The sequence below is a fragment of the Ailuropoda melanoleuca genome, chromosome 2, assembly GCF_002007445.2.
Source record: "Ailuropoda melanoleuca isolate Jingjing chromosome 2, ASM200744v2, whole genome shotgun sequence".
Classification (NCBI taxonomy): domain Eukaryota; kingdom Metazoa; phylum Chordata; class Mammalia; order Carnivora; family Ursidae; genus Ailuropoda; species Ailuropoda melanoleuca.
The window spans coordinates 56015941-56041546 of record NC_048219.1 but is presented as its reverse complement, the minus strand read 5'-3'; the positions used below and the strand labels follow the sequence as shown (position 1 = coordinate 56041546).

Genomic DNA, 25606 nt, shown 5'->3' with positions numbered 1-25606 from the left:
GGCTTATTGTGTCTATATTTTACAGACTTGCACACTGCTTAGATTTTGTCTACCTTTTTAGTCAGTAATTATTCTTGCTATTGTTATCATGAACATGAGGCTTTAACAGTCATACAGAAGTAGTTTGTGGCATCTTCCAAATGCTTTGAAGGCTACTACCACCTATCCCATGCTTCTAGTGGGAAAGATGATGGTGGAAATCATACTCATGGTCAATCCAGTACAATTCTGTCTCTGATAGAGGCATTGAGCGTGTACTTCAAGAAGTCAACCTCTGAAGTTAGGGATAATATCCTCAAGTGTCCTTTCCTTGAAATATCTGTATTAGAGCTCTATCTTCCTTTATTCACCTTTTGAGATAGCATGTTCATCAACTTAGTACTTACTACTGAAGTATTCCTTTCTTTAATTTATTCTGGGTTCATCTCCTCAAGTTGAAGGGGATACATCTTTATTAGGGAATTTGTGACCCTTAAGTGTGCCTACACCAGAGCAGTCTACTCGAGTTAGTTTTTTCTCATGTGATAGCATTTTCTTTGATCCTGTTTAACAGTTTAGCTTTATTTTCTGGATCATCTATGGTTCTCCCATGCCTTATGAGACATGACCAGCTGAAGACATGCTATTCTCAGTGTGAATGCACTATGAAGGTGGATCAGAGTAGGAAATTTCCTTCTCAGTATATTCCTTAGTTTCCCATATTATGTTGATCCTTTGGAATGTAGCAGCACCTTGCATTACCTTCTCTTAAAAATAGTTGCAGATTCCTGGGACCCTGGGTGGCCCAATCAGTTAAGCATCTGACTGTTGATTGAGGCTCAGGTCATGATCTCAAGGGTCATGGGTCAAGCTCCACATTGGGCTCTGCACTCAGTGGGGAGTCTGCTTCTCTCCTTCTCCCTCTCCCTCTGCCCCCACCTTGCTCACATGCACACTCTCTCAAATAAATAAATAAATCTTTAAAAAAAAATTGTTGTAGGTTCCTTACTGTCTTCCAATTAATATTTAATAGTTTATCATCTCCAATATTTTGGATAACATTCTCTGTATCTACTAGTGACACTTTCTTGTATCGAGACACCTTCTATATTCTATCAGTTATTTAATGACTTGGAGAGGTTTGTGTCATAAGTACACCTGGAAATTTCATTTGTATACTCTTTCTCCTAGATTGTTTATAAGGTTTTAAAGTGATTCCTAGGGGATCAAATCCTTGGGGATCTTCATTGTTTTTACTTTATTTCTGTCTTGAAATAATTTCTTTATAACTTCCTTCAATTCAAGGTGATTCGGCTTCCTAAATAGTGTTTGATGTGGAAGTATAGTTAATAATCACTTATTTTTCTTGGTTTTCTTGAAGGTTTATTCTTTTTTAAATTCTGATTGCTTAATCAGACATATTTTCTCTTTAATACCGTGTTGATTTCCTCTCAGCAAATTTATAGTGAGCCTCCTAAGACTTAATATTTTATCTCCTGTATGAATTAACAATGTTTAAAAAATAAATCTTTTTAGTGTAGGTTGAGGGGAGGGTGGGTCTTATATATATTTTGAACTAAAGGTTTTATTTTACCTTTAATATATTATTTTAATTGAATTTCCTTTATCAATTTATAATCAATTAATTTAGTAAGTTAAAAAAAAATCCAGGTTTGTTTTATTTCTTCCCTAGAATCTTTTTTTTTTTCCCCTACAAAGATAACTTCGCACAAATAGTATACTGGAATCTTATTTCAAGTATATGCTTTTTAAATGGATAAATAAACCGAGATTTAAAGAGATTAAATAACTTGCCCAAATTCACTAAGCAAGGAGTGATAGAGTGGGGCTTTATGGAATCCAAAATCCTTGTAACCACTGTGCGGCATTTCTTCAGTTTAGAGCAAAAGATGTGAAAGGGCGTGACCTTGGGGCATGGAGATATTAGCTGAGTATATAAAACTAAAGTGAAGGGCTTGTATCTTAAGATAAGAGAGCCAGCACTACAGAAATCATAGTATACTGTTTGAATTTAAATGAAAGAATAGAATGTTTTTATTCAACTGATGAATATAGTCTATGGTGAGATTTCAAAAACTGAGGTATTTTTAATTAAATGTCATCAGAACATATTTGATTACCAATTTCATGTGACTTATACATTATATGCAATTATATTTTCTCTTTATCAAATTTACCATAATATGGCCATAATTTTATTTTTAGGTGGTAGGCCTGTACCGATTATGTGGTTCGGCAGCAGTCAAGAAAGAACTTCGAGAGGCTTTTGAGAGAGATAGCAAAGCTGTTGGTCTGTGTGAAAACCAGTACCCAGATATAAATGTAATAACAGGTAAAAAATGTTTTTTATTCTATGTACGTATTCTGGAAAGGCTACATCTGTAGGAAAAGGAATTGAAATACTATTTGGTAGCCTAAATTGAACTGGTTTTTATCCTGAAGTCTTATTTTCCTTCCTTCACAAACATTACTGTGTTACTTTCTGTGGGGAGGTACCAAGATATGATCCCTGCCCTCAAACAGCCAACAAATGTTGGGGATGGGGTAGGGGTGGGAGTAAGACCTACATTAAATTAGCTATACTAGGTAGCAGAAGGAAAAGAGTGCATTTTCTTCATAGAGTGAAAAATAAAAACACCATTAGAGGTCAGTTTGATTGGAGCTTAGGTCATGTAAAGGGCACTGACTATGTGGTCAGAGAATTCAGATTTATTTAGTAGGCAGAGGGGACCCATTAGAGATTTTTGATCAGGGGAGTGAAATCTTTAGACACAGTCTTCTAATCTGGCAACTCTATGTGACGGATTGGAATTAGAATTCTGAAACCAGAAGACAGAAAAGCAGTTAGGAAGCCTTAGCAGTGGTCCCAGCAAAGAGATAAAGAGAGCTGAAGGAGTCTTGTAGCAGTAACAATAGGAAGAAATAGAATTGAAAGGATATGAAGAAAGAGAGGGCCCAGATAAGCATGACTTGGACACCTGGTTGATTGGGTACCATTTGCAGAAACTAAAAAGCTGAGAGGAGAGCTCCTGCTTTTGGTGGAGAAATGTAAAGAAAGATTATGAATTGGGGTTTTTCCAAACATATTGAATTCGAGTTATTAGTAGAAGATCTATGTGAGTATATGAGGCAAAGTAGAAAGTACAGCTAAGGAGAGGATGTAGTAAAATTTACCAAGTGTGAATATAATCCAATGTATAGGATTGAAAATACACTTCTAGTACTCCTGAGATATGGGGGTGGAAAATGACAATGTGAGGGTCATTGACATGTAGTTGTAATTAACGCCCTGTGATTGTCCATAAAGTTTGAAAAGACAAGGGCTTTGAGGATCTCCAAACTTTGGAGGGATGCAAAGAAAGAAGACCCAGCTAAAGAGATTGAGAAGAAAGGAGTCAGAAAGCTTGGAAAACAAAAGACACAGAGTTTAGGGAAAGGTGTGAGGCAGTGTCATTTGATGGAGAGATCATATAAGATAAGGCCTTTGAATTTGGCCATTATAAGATTGTTCATAACTAATGGATATCTTCAGGGACTATTGGCTTATAATTCCATGTTTGTTTTTGTTGTTGTTTTACTTTTTATGCGCAAAGTTTTGAAGCATATACAAAAGTAGATAGAATACTATGATAAACCCTCCTTATCCATCACCTGGCTTCCATAATCAACACATGACCAAACCTGTCTCTTTTATATCCTTCATTTGATTCTCCCCTAGACATGGATTATTTTGAAGTATATCTTGGATATCATATCCATTCACCTATAGATGCTTTGGTATGTATCTCCAGATCTTCTGTGTTATTTTGATAGTTCTCTCTACTGTTAACTACCATTTTTTTTCATGCTGTAATGTTATTTATTTATCTCTCTAATTTGATTTTTTTATTATACATGCAGTTAATTGCCTAGGAGAGAATTTGAGGAAGGTTCAACTTGCACATATTAAAGAGATTTTTGTTGGTTGGAATCCTTTAAAACTTACTTTTAGGATTGAGGCTTTTCATATAGCTGAGGTTCCCTCTCTGAACTCTGAATGACTATATTTTCAGAGTATTTAGATAAATACTCTTAGATAATCAAAACTTTGATCCCAACCATTTTAAAAGACACAACAAACCAAGGCACTTTTTCTTTCTTATAAATTTTAGCAAATCAGAAATAGTTGGTACTTTTATTTTTGTAAAGGAAGAAAGTTATCCTTTCTACAAAAAAAAATTGATCATGTCTACAAAAAAGTAGAATTTTTCCTTTAATAATATGTAATTAAAATCAGCAAAGGACCCAGTTTATGAATTCATTAATGGGAAATTTTATATGATCTGAGTAACATCTACAGAGTATGACCAAAGTAAGCAGGAAGTTCAGAAAGAGTAAGTAAGTTAGGGTGGGGTAGATTAATGGATTTAAAAAATTAATTTATAGCATTAACTGCAGGAAGTGTCAGTGATTCTATGTTCAAATCTATCCACTCTAATGTATCTTTATTACCTATAAAGGTCTCACCTGAGAAAGAATGATTCTCACAGTCCTGTACTTGTATTTTTGTATTCTGGTTCTGGGGTACAGATAGAGGAAAAGGGCACTTTCTCAGGGGACAGTGTTTCACTCGAAGAATGAGGTTATTTAGTGTATTAATCTTCATAGTCCTGCAGTTGCTGGTAGAAAAATGGTATCCATCCATCTAACTGTCATATATTGAATGCTTACTGTACACTAGACACTTCGCTAAGGCATTTGGAGTACAACGATGTGTAAGAGATAATCTCTCAAGAATACTAGTCTAAGGGGGAAGACAGAGTCAGAGACAACTGATTATAATATATGAGGAGAAGCACCTAGCTTATTGTGGGAAGATTAGGGAAAACTTGCTGGGAAAGGTGACTCCTCAGCTAACTTTTAAAAGGTGGACTGGGCTTAGCCAGAAGGGTTGGAGGAGAGTGCAATCTATTAGCAAACACTTGGAGATGGCAAGCTGCATGACTTACATACTTGCTAGAGAGGAAGGCATCAGGCAGGTGAGTGGTGAGAGATGGCTGGAATGCTCTGTCAGACTGGAACCCAGACCTGGCAATGAGGGTCATTTGGAAACAGCAGAGTTAGAATGTGATCATTTTCATTTTTCTCTCTTTCTTCCTATCTTTCCCTTCCATCCCTCCCTCCCTCCTTTTTCTCCCTCCCTCTGTCCTTTCCTTCCAAGTTAGTTGGATGAGTTTCCATGTACTAGGTTTTATGATAGCACTTCCACATTAAAGCATAGAGGTAGCTGGGAGGGCTAAAAGAAAGGCAAGGAGATGACCTACTGACTCTTTGAGGTGAAGATGTGTAATTCTATAGCGACTTTTATTATTATTATTCCCGTGTATTTAATAAAAAAAACCCTTAAATTGTTTATTTGTGTTGCAGTGCTAAAGCGTAAATACTGAAAGATTATTTGTTTTGGTTTTTTCTCCAAATCAGAACCAGAGTTTTAAACTTAACACTGTATATTCCAGAGGTACTGGTGTGATGATGGCTGTGGAAATCAAAGTAAGAAACCCACAGGAGAAGGGGAGTCTATGCAGAGGAATAATCAGAGTCCATTTAATGACTTATCCTTCCCTATCTAGAAATTCATTGGTTTATTTACTAAAATTTATTGCCTATATGCCAGGCATTCTTCTAGGCACCAGGGGCAAATGAACGAGATGAACAGTATCTCTCAGTCCTTACGTATGTATTCTAGTGGGGGAAGAGAATCAGTAATCCATCCAATGAATAGTGAGATATCGTAACTTATGAGTGATAGGACATTGGGAATAATACTGATTGGAGGTAGTAGTCAGCTTGGTGACTCCCGTGGCTAGGGGGTCAGAGAAGAAAGTTCATCTGAGAAGTGCCTTTCAAGCTAAGATCTGTGTAATACAGAGTTAACCGTTGGAAGATCTGGGGCCAGACTTCTAGGTAGAGAGAACAGAGTGATTTTGCAAAGTGGGAATTAATAAAATACAGGTACTACAAACCAGTTTTTAACAGGTGTGATGATACCTATTATTCTATCGTGGGGATGAGTAGAATTTTCCTGTGTAGTTGGTCCTTGTGCCTGAATGAAGCTGAGAACCATATGGTTTCATAGTATCTAACTATTACAGAGCAGCTTAAGGGATGCAGCCAGAACCAGTTCTTTATTTACCTATAATTGCCTGCATTTTCTTCCAGTACATGAGAAAAGATTTACTGTGTTGCACTAAAATTTCTCTATGTAAATTTTTCCCAAGTTTCCCTTCAGTAGTTCCTGTGGCAGTAAGATTGTCACCACAAACTTATTATCTTAAAGTTTTTATGTCTCCAGAGCGTTTGAAAGATGTTAAGAAGGTAACATGGCTTATGATACTCCAGTCTGTCACTAAGTTTTGAGATAAGGTATATTACCTAATGTCTAGATTGATGGGTCGTCACACAGCATATGTCACAGCATAGTATAAATACCTCTTCTCCATATCATTTTATGAAATCTTTTGGTTATTTTTCCAGTGAATTCTTTGCATATAGAAAAGGAGCTATAGCTTTTACTTCATTGAATGTAATGTACCTTGAGCATTCTTTAAGTGCTTAGTATTTGTGAGTAATAGTTCTCCCTTATTTGCCCTCAAATTATAGTGAAGTAATCTTGAACTTGGATTAATTTAAAATTCCATTTATATTAATGGTTGTTTAGTATATTAATTATATAAAGGATAATGATATTTGAAATATGTGTTTTACTGAGCTATAAGGTTATCTTTTCTGGAGATCTTTTAGGTTTTAATTTAATTTAATTGCTCTATAGGGCGAGTCTCAAACTACCAGGGCATATTAAATTTTGTTAGAACTAACAAGTCTTGCTTTGTTAAGGAATACATATGGAATCTCTTTTTTTTTTTTTTAATCATGCCCTAGAGGGTTAGTAGCGTCTTTATTTGGCAACTACAGGCAATTGCATTTTCACTTTCTAACTGTAACTCAGTTGTCCTCTTTATACCATATGTTGCTATTCATTGTAGATAGGTTTAGACTGCAAAACTAATGATGGTAGGAAAAAAAATCACATGATATAACTTAAGAAATGGGAATAAACAAGTGTTCATGTCTACTGTGTATAAAATGCCTTATTATTATCATCAGTGTACATCTAACATGCATTGATTGTTATGATATACCAAGCTCTTTATATATATATCATATTTCTTTATGTATGTCAAGGAAGAAGTTTGGTCAATATTCTCTTGGTTTACTAATGCTATTTCCAGATTGTTATCTTTTCACTGTTGAGTAGAAACTTATTCTGTGCTGAGGAATAAAGCTCTCTTGAAGCTCATGACACCACCTCCTCTATCTTTCCTATTTAACATCATCTGCAGAACTCTTGGTCATTCCCGTTTATTCAGTGAACACTTTGATATCTCACCAATGGTTATATTTCCAACTGAAGTCCTGCCTTTGTCCTAAGTGATTTTAATATGCAAATGACCCATCCAGAATCTATTTGTTAAAAGATGATTTTCTTTCCATTGGATTGTATAGAAATACAGTTGATTTTTGCACATTGATCTTCTACTTTGCTAAACTCATTTATTAGTTCTATTAGTTTTTTAGTGGATTCCTTAGGATTTTCTATATATAAGATTATGTCATCTGTAAATACAGGTACTTTTACTTCTCTCTTTCCAAGATGGATCCCTCTTATTTCTTTTTCTTGCCTAGTTGCCCTGACTAGAATCTCTAATATATGTTGAACAGCAAGAGTGAACATCATTATCTTGTTCTTGATTTTGGGAGGAAAGCTTTCAGTTTTTGACCATTAGTTATGATGTTAACTGCATTTTTCATAGATCCCCTTGAGCAAGTTGAGGAAGTTCCCTCCTATTCCAAGTTTGGTGTTTTTATCAAGAAATTGTGTTGGATTTTGTTCAATGACTTTTATGAGTCTATTGAAATGATCATGTGGTTTATGTCCTTTATTTTATTGATATTAGTATATTACATTAATTGGTTTTCAGACCAATTGCAAGCCAACCCTGGCATTCCTGAGATTAATCCCACTTAGTCATGATGTTTCTTCTTCTCCTCCTCCTTCTTCTCCTCCTCCCTCCCCTCCTCCTCTTGCCCCCTCCTCCTTCCCCTCCTCCTTCTTTTTCTTCTTTCTCTTCTTCTTCTTCATCTTCGTCTTCTAATATATTGCTGGATTTAGTGTGCTGGCATTTTGTTGAGGATTTTTGTGTCTGTATTCCTAAAAGATATTGGTCTGTAGATATTGGTCTAGTTTCCTTTCTTCTACTCACTTTGAGTATATTTGCTCCTTTTTTTTTTTCTTGTTTTCTTAAGATAGAAACTGATGCCATTGATTTGGGACCTTCCTTCTTTTCTGATGTAGACACTTAGTGCTATAGATTTCCCTCTAAACTCTGCTTTAACCTCATCCCACAAATTTTGATGTGTTGTGTTTTCATTTTCACTTAGTTCAAACTAAGTGATTTCTGATTTTTCTTTTTCTCATTTGATTCATGGGTTATTTAGAAGTATGTTAGTTTGTGTCAAAATATTTAGGGAGTTTTGCAGATATTTAAAATTATTAATTTCTAATTTAATTCCATTATAATCATAGCACATACTTCATGTGACTTGAGTCTTTTTTTTTTTTTTAAGATTTTATTTATTTATTTTGAGAGAGAGAGAGAGCGAGCGAGAGAGAACATGAAAGGGGGTGGGGGCAGATGGAGAGGGATAAGCAGACTGCCTGCTGAGCAGGGAACCTGATGTGGGGCTTGATCCCAGAAACCTGGGGATCATGACCTAAGCTGAAGGCAGATACTTAACCAACTGAGCCACCCAGGCCGCCCCATCTTTTTGTATTTATTTAAACTTACTTACTTTAACATCAAGGACATGCTCTTCTGTGGTGAATGTTTTCATTTGTACCCTTGAGAAGAATGTGTGTTCTGGTGTTTTGGAATGTAATATGCTATAATTATCAATGCAGTCAAGTTGATTAATACTGTTGTTCCAATCCTCCATGTCTCTATGTGTTTTCTTTCTTCTTGTTAAGAGAGGCATGTTGAAATCCTCAACTATGATTGTGGTTTTGACTCACCCATCTTCTACCTCCCCCTTTCCTTTAAAGACTTCAATTACACATGTATTAGGTCACTTGTGTTTGTTTTACAGCTCACCTATATTCTGTTCATTTTTTCCAGTCTTTTTTTTAAATCTCTTTGTTTAATTTTAGATTATTTCTATTGCTGTGTCTTCAAGTCATTAGTCTTCTCTGCTAATATTAATTTCATCCATTGTATTTTTAATCTCTCATATTTTAGTTTTCACTGTTAGAAGTTTGACCTTTTTTTTCATACCTTCTCTGTCTCTACTTAGCATGTTCGGTCTTTCTTCTAGCTTCTTGAATATGTGAAGTACCATATAATAACTTTTTCAGTGTCCTATCATCTGTGTCATTCCTGGGTTGGTTCATGATTGATTTTTCTCCTCATTATAGATCATATTTGCCTGCTTCTTTATATACATTGTAATTTTTTGTTAGATGTCAGGTATTGTTAATTTTATCTTCTTGGGTGCTAGGGTTTTTTTTTTATCCTTTAGACACTTCTGGGCTTTGTTCTGGTATACAATTAGGTTACTTGGGAACAGTTTGATTCTTTTTAGTTATGCTTGTAAGTAGAATGAGAGCAGCTTTTAAATAAGGCATCTCTTTTTCTATTTCTTTGATCCACTACTGAAGCAAATCCCTACTGTGTACTCATACTGGTTTCCTATGGCTGCTGTTACAAAGTGCCACAAGCTAGGTGGTTAAAACAACGGAAATTTATTTCCTCATTATTCTGAAGGCTGGAAGTCTGAAATCAAGATGTCAGCAGGGCCTTGCTCCCTCTGAAAACTGTAGAGAAATTCTTCCTTGCTTCATCATAGCTTTTGGTGATTTGCTGGCAATCTTTGGCATTCCTTAAGTTTATAGATGCATCACTCCAATGCTCTGTCTTCACAAGGTGTTCTCTCATGCTTCTTCAAGTCCTCTTCCATCTATGTATATCTGTCTCTGTGTCCAAATTCCCGTTTTATAAGAACACCAGTCATATTATATTAAGACCCACCCTAATGACCTCATTTTAATTTGATTATCTCTGTAAAGATCCAAACAAGACCACATTCTGAGGTACTGGGTACTAAGACTTAAATATATTTTCGTTGTGGGAGAGATAATTCAACCTATAACAGTACTGCACCCAAATCTTATGAGTTATGAAGTTTTTCACTTTGGTTGCTCAGAACAGGTGCTGTTGCCTGCCAGTGTAAGCTCCTGAAGTTGTTCCCTCTAATCTTTTTGGGCGGTTCTGTCTCCAGCTTTGGTTAGTTTCGTCACCGGCACGTGCTGATCAGTACTCAGATAGAAACTCGGGGATTTGGAAATATCCAGTCTTTTTTCTGGACAGCTGTCTACTCTCTAATACTCTTTCAAGCTCTAGCTGCTTTGATCTCCTTAGACTTCTAGCTTCCTCTCCTCAACTTAGCTAGACCTACTACCTACCTGTGTTCGTGCCTCCTCAGTGTGACCTGGAAAGGCTTTCCAGGCAGTAAGCTGAGGCAGTTATGGGCACGCTTCATTAGTTTCCCATCCCTTAGGGATCATATCCTTTTTTGCCCAATGTCCAATGTGTTGAACATAGTTTTGTTTTGTTTCTAGATATTTTATCTGGTGTTCCCAGTTGTTTCAGGCAGGAAGTTAAATCTGGTTTGCATTGCTCCATGTTGGCTGGAACAACTGGTCTGTTTTTCTAGCCTGTATCTGAGTTATGATTGCTACTAGAAAAAAAATCACACAAGGGTATATCTTGGTACTAGTATAAATCCTTGGACTTCAAAATTAACTGGGCTTTCAGTGGTATCTGCTAATAAATATGTATTCTTATCTCTCCAAGCCCCCTTCTCTCCTCCAGAGTGTCTGTTTAATATTTTCTCACTCCCCAAATCTCACTTCACCTGTGTCACTCTTAGCAGACGACCCTGCCTCCTAACTTCTTGGAGAAAATAGAAGCCACCAGAGAGGAACCTCCTCTACTTGTTGTGACCCAGTCTGCCAACATGCCTTCTTTGGCATACATCCTTTCCACTTTTCCACTGCCTTTTCTGTAACAGTAGAGATATGGTCTTCCTCACATTTTGGACTAATTTTAACTCCTTCATGTGTTCTCAGGAGTCTCTTCTTTCCTCTTTGGGGATTTTGCTCAACTTATTCCTCTCTCTTGGGCCTTGAAAACCATTTTCATATCTTCTTTATATTAGCATTTAGATGTTCAAGTTTCTTTCATCTTATATATATAAAAAAAAATCCCTACTTTGATCCTGCTTCTCCGTTTCCCACTCATCTGTGGTTTTCACCTTCTCTCAAAGCCAGATTTCTGGAGCAGATTGCCTATCTTTCTTTCTCTTTCTCTATTTCTTTAACATCCACTTACTTCCTAACCAAATGCAACCTGACTTCTGTGTCCTTTATTCCCATGAAGCTGTGCTTACCAAGGTTGCTGACTTCTTTGTCTGGTGGACATTTTTTGATCCTTGTCTTAAATTGTCTCATGTTTCTTATACCTAGTTACAAAAACTGACACCTTAGAATCACAGCAGGAATTGTTGAAAATACAAGGACATGAGCCCTGACCCCTGGAGATTATGGTTTAGTAGGGCTGGCAGGGGGCTCTGGAATGTATTTTTTTTAAGTTCTTCAGGTTATTTCAGTGTGCAGCGAAGTTTGAGAAACACTGTTCTCCATAGTACTTAATATGGTTCTTACCTAACCTGCCTGTTGTTGGCTATCAGTTAATACCATAGACTCTTTCTTGAAACATTCTTTTCTTGCCTTCCTTGGCAGCATACTTGCCAGTCTCCCCTTAGCTCTTCTTACCACCTCTTCTTACCACCCATACTTCTTTAGTCCCCTTTGGAAAATCCTCTTCCTGATGACCCCGTAAAAGCTGGTATTCTTCGGGGCCTTCTCACATCACTTGTGCCTTCCTGATCATCTCAGCTATTCCCAAGCTACGTTAGCATCCTTAAGTTGCTCATTCTCAGGGTCTCCAGCTCTCTCTTTCCTGAGCCTCAGATGTTTGTATCCAGCAGCCTCGAATGTCCCATAGATACTTTATGCTGAACATATTCAAAATCAAACTCGTTTCTATCCCCTTCCCCCTGTTTAAAGTATAGCACTGCTATCCACCTAGATGCTCAAGCTCCAAACCTAGGAAACGTCCTTAACCACTCCTTTCCCTCAAAGTCACAAATGCATTTTTGATTTAGTGATCCCGTTTTGGGGGTTTATCCTGTAGACATATCTGCGAACATACAAGTAATGACGTGCAAGGTTATTCATTGTAGCATGTTTGGAATAACAAAAGATTAGAAACAACTCAAGTATTCCCTCTGTAGTGACTGACTAGATAAAATTCTGGAACATCCGTACTTTGGGATACCGTGAGGTGGCTATAAAACCCCACTTTTACAAATCTTACGGCATAGCAGGAGGATGTGGTTCCAGTTTATTCAAGCAGATATTTTGATCCAGCCTTCTCTTTGGATACAACACTCAAAATCTACAAAGCAATGTAAGAAAGAATACTCTGTTTCTCGTTAGTTAGTAAATAAATAGATAAATAAGACAAAACAAGGTCTACTCTCTTAGCAAATTCCAGATACACAATACAGTATTATTAATTATACTCACCGTGCTGTACATGGACCGTTGGTATTCTTTAACTCTCAAAAGTCTAGAAACTCAAAATTCATGAAATTGGAGTAATTTCCAATTAATATTAGTATGCCTTGATTTCTCACCTTTTGTTTCACATGTATTTATAGAGGGCCAGAATTAATAGAGTGTATGTACCGTGAATTGCTTACTTTATGAATAAGAAACCTAATATGTACGATTGTTGGAAATTATGTGTGTACATTTTTAGCATGCTTTCAAAACAAGAAGTCAATTACTGAGGCAATTTATAAGGTTACAAAATGCTAGTGTTTTGTTATAATAGGTTTTTGTTGTTGTTTTTATTTTCAGAATATTAAAGATTGGCTATAACAATACATAAAAAAATTCACAGTTTTTAAAAATTTTGTTCTGAAGACCAATTGCTGTCACTCTGTCTTTGTTTTCTAAAGGTGTTCTTAAGGACTATCTAAGAGAACTTCCTTCTGCTCTGATAGCAAAGCAGCTTTATGAGGCTGTATTAGATGCAATGGCAAAAAATCCTTTGAAAATGTCATCAAGCGGATGTGAGAATGACCCAAGTGACTCTAAGTACACTGTCGACCTGCTTGATTGTCTTCCTGATGTTGAGAAGGTAAACATATGTGGTATACCTTTTTCTCTAAAAGCCAGCTAGTGAATTTATACTTAGCTCCAGGGCTACAAATAATTTTTCAGGTATTTCATATTTGTAGCACTATGACTTTAAGCTCTGTCTTTACTAAACACTCCTTAACATAAACCTAAAAAGTGCTTCTTAAGCAGAGTAAATCTAGATAACAATCTGTTTTCTGTATGTAATTTTAGTTTAGGCACAGGTACTTCCTATACATTTTTTAAAAGTGTGATTACCTTATTATTAAAATAATATGTTTATTATAGAAAAATTGGGAAGATATAGAAAAGAATGGAAAATTGCAGTTACTAGTATCCAAAGGCAACTATAATTAACATATTAGTTTATTTCCTTTTAGTATTTAAAAAAATATGGTAACTGTTTTATGTACATCACTTAGCCTGGAGATTTAGCAACCCTCACCACCACCATTTCTTTCCTTCTTGCCTCTCCCCATTTGCTGCCTCCTGACAATCTAAATCTTGAGGTCGGTATCTTCAGGCATGCCTGCAGAGTAGATAGAAGGATAGCCCGGTCTGCAAAACCAGTCTTAGCCTAACTTAAGCTGTTGTTCCTTAGTACAAAAGGGAAAATAAGAGAGATATGGCTGGGCTTGTCCAGATGAGGCCAACTTTACCTATATTTGTTATCGGTGAGGGTAGAAAGGGCAAGAATGAGTATATAGAAATTTTTTTAAAAAATATTTATTTGAGAGAGAGGGAGAGCACAAGCAGGAGGGGAGTTGGCAGAGGGAGAGGGAGAAGCAGGTTCCCTGCTGAGCAGGGATCCCAACTTGGGGCTTGATCCCAGGACTGTGGGATCATGACCTGAGCTGAGAGCAGATGCTTGATTGACTGAGCCATCCAGGTGCCCAAGCAGATAGAAATGTTAAGCCCCAAAACTTCATTCACCAGTTCACTGTAGTCTTCTGAACATTCTGTGCTCACTCCAATTAGATGAACAATTACTATTCCTTTGGGTGGGAAGAGGGGAACAGCTACAAAGAGGTGGGCAGCAGCAGAAGTGTGGGGTGAAGGGATAGAGATATTCCTTCTTTGATATAAGGTAAAGTTGTGTCATTTTACTTATAAGTGAAGAAATGAGTGTCCAGGTATTTAAACACTTCTCCAAGAGATATAGTCTTTATGAGTGTTGTATCTTTCACCTGAATTTAGGCCTTTAGGCCCTAAAGCTCGTACTTAGCATCCTTTCTAAAAGGCTTCACAATATTCCATTGAGTGGACTTGACATAATTTGTCACTGTTCTCTTTTGTATAATATTTAGGTTTTGAACCTATTTGTATATATTTGCAGAGATTTCTTTTCAGTTAGAATTATGTATTTGGAATAGAATCTCTGAGTGGAATTGTTGATTTAAATGATATGATCATTTAAAGGCCCTTAATACATTTTCATATTACTTTTCAAGAGGGACACAACAATTACATTGTTTGGCTCGTCTTACTTAGTAGACAAAAAGTATTTTTTTTAAGTTGTATTTCTTGGTTTGCCGTTGAGAGTAAACCTAATATATTTAACCAGAGGTGGTTGTGTGTGTGTGTGTGTGTGTGTGTGTGTTGTTCACAGCACAATATGCTGAAACTAGCTTCTAAATGTCAAAGAATGTAGAGTCCCACTTGTGTTAGGAAATGTATAGTGAATGGAGAAGAGGAACAGATACTTTTTATTTACATTGTTTTTATGATTCATATATTTGATTTGTTTTGATTTCAAAATGTCAGTTATAGGGGCGCCTGGGTGGCACAGCGGTTAAGCGTCTGCCTTCGGCTCAGGGCGTGATCCCGGCGTTCTGGGATCGAGCCCCACATCAGGCTCCTCCGCTATGAGCCTGCTTCTTCCTCTCCCACTCCCCCTGCTTGTGTTCCCTCTCTCGCTGGCTGTCTCTATCTCTGTCGAATAAATAAATAAAATCTTAAAAAAAAAATGTCAGTTATAGTCTCCTCTGGCTTTCATTCTCTCTTCATAACTTTTTTTTCACAGCCAGACATTGAAAGAATGTTTATTTCGGCTGTCCTTACTTCTTCACCACCCTTGACTACTCAACACATTGTAATCTGGCTTCCTACCCTATCTCTCTGGACTTGTTTTTGCCAAGGTTACTAATGACCTTCTGCTCACTGAAATCAGATGTCACTTTTGGCCCTAGAAATACGTCGTTTTGATTTTTTTTCCTTTTTAAAAAAACTTTTATAATTACAGTTTTATTTGTCATTCATTTCTTTAATATAATTATTAAGAAGAAATCATATACTCATTTTATTTGTTAAATGATTAATCATATGCCAGGACTTCAAAAACATCATTTCTTTCCATAATTGCTTAAACCTAAATAACCTTCCATTTCTTGAGCAAACTCCCCTTACTAGCTCTTCAAATATTAAAAAGTATTCTTTTTAAACAAATTTTTCTGTTATTTCTAGCAATACTATTCATGGTTTGTCTATTTAAAGCATTTATTAGTTAAGCGCATTGGCCTTTTTCCGAATCTGAATCATGCGAGACCAGGTGATGCTTGAAATCGTTGCCTTCCTAGATTTAAAGATGGTAGTACCCTGCTTATTACTACAGGATTTATCTGTGCTTAAAGATGAAAACTCTTACCTTATTCCTCTTTCATCACAGCCTTTGCTGTTGTCATTTTAGAGGAGGAAAGAGAGGAAAATGTCGATGTATATTTTCTCAGGGACTCCAGTTGAAATTTGGAATGCATTCATGAGCCTTTTATAAAGAGTATATATTTTAACCATTTAATGGATCAGATTATGTCATTGGAACCTAAGGATCCTATGTAATTTTTTTTAAGAAAATAAGTTTCAAAGTTCCAAATATTCCAACTTAGAAGCAAATCTTTGAAACAACCATTTAAAAAGTGACAGGAAGCCTATCTGTATTTTCTGCTATAAATTGTGTCCTTGAATTTGCCCCTATGTGTAACTCTATTAAGTGAAATGTAATTTAATTTAATTTAGGCAACCCTAAAGATGTTGCTGGATCATTTGAAATTGGTGGCTTCTTATCATGAAGTGAATAAGATGACTTGCCAGAATTTGGCCGTGTGCTTTGGACCGGTATTGTTAAGTCAGAGGCAAGAGACTTCCACCCATAACAACAGAGTCTTTACTGATTCAGAAGAACTTGCAAGTGCTTTGGATTTTAAAAAACATATTGAAGTTCTTCATTACTTACTTCAACTCTGGCCAGGTAAATGATTCTATAGAAATATGTTTCTCTTTCAATGATAGGGGGTTTGAAGTAGCTAATCAATAAATACGCCCATATATGATTCAAGAAAATCTTTTCTAGATTTTGCTTTTTCAAATAGTTATGAATTGATACCTTTAAATTTCTCCATTTACATTTTTAGCTTTTGCTGATAATGTTGTAGACATATAGATTGATGTACACATTTTGGTCAGACCTGGATTTGTGTCCTGGTTGTGTTACTTCTTAGCAGTCTGATCTTGGGCAAGTTCTTTAACATCTTAGAGCCTCAATGTCATCTTTTGTCATATGGATTTAGTAATATGTTTATAGAGTTTATAGGAGAATTAAATAAAAAGTTATGTTCGTAAGGTGCTCAGCACAGCTCTTGTCACAAAATAGGTACTCCATAAATGTTAATTTCTTCACTCTTCTCATTTTAAGTTCAACAGGTATGAAGTAGAATTCATTTTTCTCCTTCATTCAGTTCTTCTTCCTGACATCTTTACTGTATTCATGGTTGTTCTCCAAATTATCCAGGCTTAACTTGACAATCATCTTTGATCTTTCCATCTTACTTATCCATCCCTTGTTCTAGTCAATAACAAAAGTTGACAGTTATTTTCCTAATACCTCTCTTATATAGTTTCAGAGCTAAAAGGCATATGTATTTAACTAGATGTTCTATATAGGATGCTGTATTTAAGTTCCCCCCAAAAAAAAGTTCCCAAATGTTCTTATCCTTTGTAACTCCCACTCCCCTTCCCCACCCTGCATAATACCAAACATGGAAGTACTTAGAAGCTGTGTGTAGCACACAGTGATAAAAGTGCTTGGGCCCTGGAGTCAGGCTTGGATTCGGATCCAGATTGTAGCTCAGGCACATACTTAATTCCCCTAAGCCTCAGTATGCTTCTCTATAAATAGCGCCTACCTCCTGGTCGTGAAGATTCTGTAGACAAGGCATCTACGGCATGAGCCAAGTGTTTTGCATAAAGTTAGTTCTTTTTTACTCTTTTAATGGTACATATGAGGATAGACTAAAGTACAAAGAAATGCTTGATTTCGTCTTTTAAAATACATCTAATTAATTATAGAAAGTGAATAAAAAGTTTCAACTTTTAAATTTATAAAGTTAAAATTTTTGCTTTCTTTCAAACACAGGCTTAAAAATTATTTCTAATCTATATTTTAACTGAGGTGGTATATATTATTAATTATTTAAAAATCCTGAATCAAAATGCTCTGGATAATTGGTTTGATTTCTGCATTTGGTACCCAACATAAGGGAGATCTCAGGTTAAAGTTTTAAATGTGTGTTTCCTATAGTTTTTCCTACACCTGCTTTAATTCTAATAAGCACCAGGAATTGGGAAAGGAGCCATCTTAATCATTCGAATCAAGATGAAAACTTGCTTACCTGGAGTTTACTATCAGTACCTGATTTCTTTGTCATTAATTCTGTATCAGAGGTTAATGTTATTTAAAAATAACTGCCCCGGAGGACTTGAATAGACATTTTTCCGAAGAAGACATCCAGATGGCCAATAAGACACATGAAAAGATGCTCAGCATCACTGATCATCAGGGAAATACAAATCAAACCACAGTGATATATCACTTCATACCTGTCAGAATGACTAATACCAAAAGACAAGAAATAACAAGCGTTGTTGAGGATGTGGGAAAAAGAGAACCCTTGTGCTGTGTTGGTGGGAATGTAAATGGTGCAGCCACTATGGAAAACAGTATGAGGATCCTCAAAAAATTAGAAATAGCATACAATCCCGTAATTCTGTGGAGTATTTACCCAAAGAAAATGAAAACACAAACTTGAAAAGATATATGCACCCCTGTGTTTACTGCAGCTTTACATCAGCCTAGATATGGAAGCAGCCTCAGTGCCATCAGTAGATGAAAGGATAAAGAAGATGTGATACACACACACACACACACACACATACACACTGTGGAATATTACTCAGCTATTTAAAAAAAAGAGATCTTGCCATTCACAACAACATGGATGGACCAAGAGGGTATCGTGTGAAGTGAAATAAGTCAGACAGAGAAAGACAAATACCATATGATTTTACTTACATATGGAATCTAAAAAACAAAACAAATCAAGATTCAAACCAAAAAAAAACCTGGAAATGCACTCATTAGCACAGAGAACAAACTGGTGGTTGCCAGAGAGGAGGTGGGTGGAGGGAGGAGTGAAATACGTGGAGAGGACTAAGAAATACAGACTTCCAGTTATCAGATCACATCAAGTCCAGGAGATGAAAAGGACAGCATGGGGACTATAGTCAATGTCATAGTAATAACGTTGGTGACAGATGGTAACCACACCTATGGTGGTGAGCGTTGTGTAATGTGTAGAGTTGTTGATTCACTGTGTTTACACCTGAAAGTGATATAACCATATGTCAGCTGTACTTCAATAAAAAACAACAACAACAAACCTGGCCCCTTTTCTATAACCTGTACTTTTATTTAGTTATAGTATCTCAGATAAAGGGCAGAAAGATGAGAATAAATACCAGTTAATTTGGCCCTCTAAATCATTTGCTTTTGGATTCAAGGAAAGGCAGACATTAAGTAGAAGCAGTGCAGTTACTGTGCCTGAGAAAATCGATAGTGATACAGAGAATGGACCATAGCATACGAACTTGGTGAATGCCCATCTCTATGCATCAAACCCTATGGAAGGGTTTGACCCTCCTTGCTACGCATGTCTTACTTATTTTTCTTTTTTGGAATTTCCCCTACTCTGGAGGTAAACAGTTGCTTCCATCCTCCCCCATCGACCTTCGTTTTTACTCTTTTTGTTTATTTTTTGTTTCTTAATTTGGGGCAGTATTAAAATTTGCTTTAAGCTTTCCATTTGAAAAATCTTATCTGCAAAGTGATCAGTTAGAATCCTGGCAGATGGGCACTGGAAGGTAAAAATCATCGTGCCAGTGGCATTTCAGATTGTCTCCTGCCAAGCCCTCAGGTTCTTCGGAAGCAGCTTTGGAGCCAGATTGGCAACAGGTGAGGGAACAACATGTAAACACACTTCCCTTTTGATCAAAATAGTCTTCTTTTCATCTTTTTTATGTACTGCAGTTTTACAAAATTGTTGCTTTTTAAAAATGGTTTTGCTGTTTGAAGAAGGATATTGAAATTTACTTTGTCTTTACAGATGGGAAAATAGTTTTAGAGTGAGTGTAACTCCTAGACCAGCTATTTGCTGTATCACATTTTCTATGATGAGTAAATTTGGGGCAGGTTTTTGAAGAAAAGCTATAATATTTTCCTATTCCTTTTTGTTTCATTTTTCTCATTAGACTAAGCTTTATGAAGTCAGGGATTAGATTTTGCTTACCTTTATGCACCCAAGTTCTAAGACAGTGCTTGACATTAACTAGGCACTTAATATATTCTGTTAAATAAGGCAATTATACTGTAGATAAAAGGCTAATAAAACTGGTGATTAAAAATATAAATCTATCAGTAGAACAAGATAAGAAAATTAAGTTTCTCAGTACTTATCTTTACATTTTGAAACATTTTCAGCAACTTTACAGATTGCATTTTAAATTTTATTCTGTTGAAGATGGGCAGTCATAGTGCTGGGGAAACCAGAACTTTCCTTTTGGGGTTAAAATTAACCATTTTCTCTGCACTTTTTAATAGGAAACCACTCCAACATCAGTAGTTTAAAAAGTCAGTGAAGTTGATTTTTCACAAACTGAATTTTTAGCTTAAAAGATATAAAATATTATTATAATTGCTTTATTAAATATTTTCTAAGAAAATATACAAGAAACATGTTTGAATAGGGATTAGTTAAACAACTTTAAGTAACTGGCAACAAAATAAATCTGGGTTTTGCAGATGAATGTCAAAGATAGGGGCACAACAAGATAAGCTCAACCTACAGTCAAAAATGTTTTACTTTGGGGCACCCGACTGTCTCAGTTGGTGAAACATGCGACTCTTGATCTTGGGATTATGAGTTCAAGTCCCATGTTGCCAAGGCGTAGAGCTTACTTAAAAAATAAAAGGTTTACTTTGGTTGGATCACAAATCAGATGACTTCAGGGTTAGCAAAGTACTGTAATGAAAAAAACAGTCATGACACTTAAGCATTAAGAACAGGAATAGCACAGAAAAGGAGGGAGAAAGGCAAGGAGACTTGGTGGACATTAGCAGCTAGAGGAGAAAAAGGAATATGAATAATTAAACAGTGGAAAAAATTCAAATATTCATTCTGCAATTGCATCAATTAATGGCATGGGGCATTCGATATTAATGCTGTTATTAAAGATCAACTTAAAGTAAATATCAGACCTTTACTTTCCAGAAAATTTTTGATCAAGAGATTTTAGCTATTTGTAATTACACATACTGGCCATCATAAAAATATAGACAAATGGAAATGTTAAAAACATGCCTATAGATAGTTATCAAGTATTTTAATAAAATCTAAGTTAACAAAATTATGTGATCTGAAAAATGTTAAGATCACTGTAAGTCTGGAAAACTAGAACGATGTACATGTTTATATTACTTTTCAATTATCTTATTTTCTACAGTAGGAAACAAGCGTTCATTATCTGCTGGAGTGTGAAAAGTAGGTGTGTTACTACTGATAACATATTCACACTGATGATATGTATCTTAGTGAAAGAAAGTGTAAATGGGGAGGCATTTATTAATGGAGAATAAATAAGCAGAAAGAGAAAGATATTACGGACAGTTTTTAAAAGCTATGCCTCAACATTTAAGTCCATTTTATATACAGAAGAACCTTAGACAAATGTTTGTCCAATATTCACAGAAAGGGTAAGCAGTAAAGCCTTGGTTTGTCATGATGTGTATATCTAGTAATCCGTATGGCCAGCACGATGTATACTTTTAGGAGAAATGAATCTTAATATGAAGAATGCTATTTGAGATTGTTAGATACCTAAGCAGAATGGGAAAATAAAATATCTGTACTGTTTTCAGGCAATAAATGAAGACTATTAGTAGCTAATGCTGTGTAATCAAACTCAGGTAACAAGTGGTCAAGTCTAGTATTTGTGCATTTTATCAAAGTGAAATTTGGGCTGCTTTGTGAAGTAAATTATAACCCTGCTGCTAATAGAATTGCAAAAAAGCACAAAGGTTAGAGTGAGCACTTTAGATGTCTTTGCCTCATTTAGATGTTTGCAGAAGAAGGACCTTTTTGTTTTCTCTTGTTTGTACACCAACATGGCTTGCCTGCTTTTTAGTGTAGCTTTTAATTTAGAAGAAGCTACCAGCTTAGCTACTGTTTGGATTATAGCTAGATAATAATTAACTTGCACCGAAAGTTAATCAATATCGGAAATTTGTTTGGGGATGTTATGATATGGCATGAATTAGCACCATTGAACATTCTACTAGCTTCTGTCCCTAATATTGATTGTTTCTGGTGATAGAAAAAAGTAATTATGGAATGCCTTTTTTTTTTTAATAGTGTGCATGTTTTGTTTTAATGCATGTTTGCAGTTGATTATTGAACGGCTTATCTTTGCTGGGTTTTTTTAAGGCCAGTCAGATGGCTGTGACTAAGCAAGTTTATTGTTTGTTTCTAGTGCAACATTTAACTGTCAAAGAATCAACAGACAATTTGTTTCCAGAGCAGAAGTCTTCTCTAAATTATTTGAGGAGCAAGAAAGAGCAACCTTGCATGTTAAATTTGAGCAGTACTGATTCATCAAAAATACTTAGACCAAGGCAAACCAGATTAGACAGTCCAGTTAGCAATCGTTATGCAGGAGACTGGAGCAGCTGTGGAGAAAACTACTTTCTAAATACAAAAGAAAATTTAAATGATACAGATTATGATGATATCTCTTCAGAAGATAGAGAAAATGGAGAAAATTGTAGCAAAATGTATGGACCAGATATAATGATTGAACAGCCAGTACCTGTGTCCAAAGAGTACACATTTCAGACATACTTGACAATGCAGACAATTGAGTCTACAGTGGATCGAAAAGTCAATCTTAAAGACCTACAAGAAAGTATTGATACTTTGATTGGAAATCTGGAGCGTGAACTCAACAAAAACAAGCTTAATATGAGTGTTTGAGATGGAGAGTTTTAACTTGCTTTTTTGTAACGTTTTAAATTTCAAATCAGTCTTTCTCACTTTCTTATACCTCTTACAGTGATGGCTTTATTTTTTTACTCTTGAAAAGTCCGTTAATTTCTAGTAAATTCATGTGATTCAATTAAAAACACTTCATTAATATCATTTGTACTTATCTCATTAGAAAATATTTTGGGGGCAAAGATAACTTGGTCTTGTGGATATTTTTAACAAATATGGCCAATTCTATGGAGATAACTTTTAAATGCACTTATAAGGTTCAGGTAAGTTGTTAGCCCCTCATGGTTTTTGTACTTTGTAGGAACTGCTCTTTTGTAGCTGAGACAAATGTTTCTTTTAGAGGAACGTGGCAGCTGCTTCTTCTGGTTTGCAGTGTGAGTCCATGTACACTGCAACATCATTTGATCGTATTTCATTTGCAATGCAAATGCTGCTATAAAAAACCTTTTTATAAATAAAAGTAAAATTATACAAATATTAATGTATTCTGCATTAACATTCAGTAATTATTTAAGCTTATAAAAATTATTTTTATAATCCTGAAAATGTATCTATTTATAAGTGCATATATGGATAGATATTAGAATGGGGGAGGCATTGGCTGCAGAATCACATGTATCTTTAAAGTATATATGTCATGAGGCCAAAATTACTAGCTTAAAATGTCTTTTTCAGGGAAAGAACATTTAAGTTAAAGGAGTTCCATAGAAACACTGGAACCAAAACACTAGAAGCATCTGAATAGAAATCATAGACTTTCTTTTTTTTGATTCAGTCACAATATCCCTAGTGAGAAGTCATCTTTTAAATTGATAGCCTCTAATTTCTTAAGGGATTAAGAGCCCAGGTTTCTGCACTAGTGATTTACATTAAAAAATATCTTCACCTGTTCTATGCATTTTTATGTTCTGCTTTTTAAAACAAAGTGATTATACTTTAAATGTATTTATTTGTAGTAGTACATTGATAACGTTGACTTTATAATTACCCTCATTTGTTTTTAAAGAAATCTTGCCCAGCATCCTCCATGTTACTGATTTTGAAAAATTAACTTATTTTGGCTAAGTATATCTATAAGATAGTCACTATAGCAATTACAGCAGTGTTTGAAAATGTAAATTTAGTAGTCTTTTTTATTAAATTGGAATGTACTTTTTAAAACTTTTATACCCACAGAACATGTAATTTTAAAATTATAAATAAAATTTGAATCACCAACAGATGTAGCAGCCGTTAGAAAACTGACTTCTTGGTGTTTTTCTAAATATTAAAGTATTTAACTTTCTATGTAACATACATTGGTAAACAGAATACCTTATTATTTAATTTGAAAACTCAATTGTTAAAAAGCCAGATAAATAACTATTTTTATACAAAAATTTCATTTTTTAAAGCTTTGTATAACAATTCTGAAGAATACCAAAAGAATATGTGACAGGTATATATATTGAGTAAACAGTCAAAAGAAATGTGCTTTAAATGTTTTTGTTTGCTGTATCATGTATATTGTATGAATTGAATAAGTTGTTCCAGAAATGTAAACATTTTATTAAAGTATTATAACCTTGGTGTCATGCTATTAATTATTAATAATGATTTTAAGGATTACTTATTTTGATGTCATTCTTTTTAAACAAATGTGTTAGAGCATTGGACAATCAAATGTTATCCGTAAATACATGTAACAATATTTTTTGGTCCAGAATTGAATTTTCCAGAATCTGAAATACTTTCAAGGCCAGATGTGTTTTGTTATATAATTTTGGATGGGAATAGTTTAATCTCTGCCATCTTAAATAGAAAATACTAAACATCTGTGTTGTCTAAATCACTGAGTCCTAACTACAAATCTCTTTTATTGACTCTGCTGTGTTTAGTAGTTCTCAGTAAGTTGATGCTTTTACTTTAAATGACCTGTAACTTCAAACCTTTTTTGAGTTTTTTATAACTGCTTTTTCTGCACTATTAGACTGTCAGCTACCATTTCCTTCTAAGTCTACCAGCCCCAGTGTTTTATAGGATTAAAAACAATCTTAATTTCAGTGCATGTACCTGAATAAGGTTTCAAGCAATTCAGACGGGCAGAGAGTAAAAAGTAAAAGTATGCCTCCCTGCCATTCACACCAGCCCTGCTTCTCAGAGGTGACAGCTGGTTTTCATTCTTCAGATGGGTACTACCTCCATCACTGGGTCTAGGTTTACTGCTGCTGTTTCTTGATTTGTCATTTAAGTAGTATCTGTTGATTGTCCAGTATGAATGATAAGGAATATCCATTCCTCCTCCCCATTTAATATTTTTAGTTCTTCTTTATCTCTTAATTTCTCTAAGTTACACCATTAGTTGATATAATCAACATTAATAGATTGTATTATTTGGGGGGAACTATATTTGACTTAGGCTTTTCATTGATATATTGATTCTAAAAACTACAAATCAATAACTAGCCATTATGCACTGGATTATGCAAAAGCATTTACAGGTTAGCCAGGTGGTTTTGTCTCCTACATACCCAGTCTTATGTCCTGAAGTCTATGCTGATTTAAGCAGAATATTCCAAGCTAAAGGTCAAATGGATTATTTTATGTTATGGCCATCAGCTTCTCCAAATCATGCTGTGTGTTATTTGCTTCATAAGTGGGTCATGGCTTTTGCAGATTTTTATTCTTCTTTTATTATGCTATTGAATTACCAAATTAGAGTGCTTTTAACTCTCATTCTGGGACTCATGAAGTACATTCTTGCCTTTATTTTTCTTTGACAGAAGAAAAATATCATCTTCAGTATAACCCTGAGATCATCCTAAGCTTTTTAATCAACTTTATCAAACATGGATGATGTGGTTTTTAGGGGTCATCCTGGGATATGTTG

The 25606-nt window shown here is 35.3% G+C and overlaps 1 protein-coding gene across 2 annotated transcripts in view; it reads left to right on the top strand.

The window, feature by feature from the left end:
- The window catches only part of SYDE2 (synapse defective Rho GTPase homolog 2), a 45163-nt gene extending 20536 nt beyond the window's left edge, over window positions 1–24627 (top strand). Inside the window, exons 4-8 of one of the 2 annotated variants that reach the window (XM_034653810.1) lie at window positions 2206–2332; window positions 13180–13361; window positions 16373–16604; window positions 21606–21653; window positions 22217–22336. In XM_034653810.1, the coding sequence (XP_034509701.1) occupies window positions 2206–2332; window positions 13180–13361; window positions 16373–16604; window positions 21606–21616 (552 nt within the window). In that variant the 3' untranslated portion in view covers window positions 21617–21653; window positions 22217–22336. Of the gene's footprint in view, window positions 1–2205; window positions 2333–13179; window positions 13362–16372; window positions 16605–21605; window positions 21654–22216 lie in introns of both variants that reach the window. The other variant, XM_002919397.4, reaches the window with a different exon arrangement.
- Window positions 24628–25606: the final 979 nt, after the last annotated feature.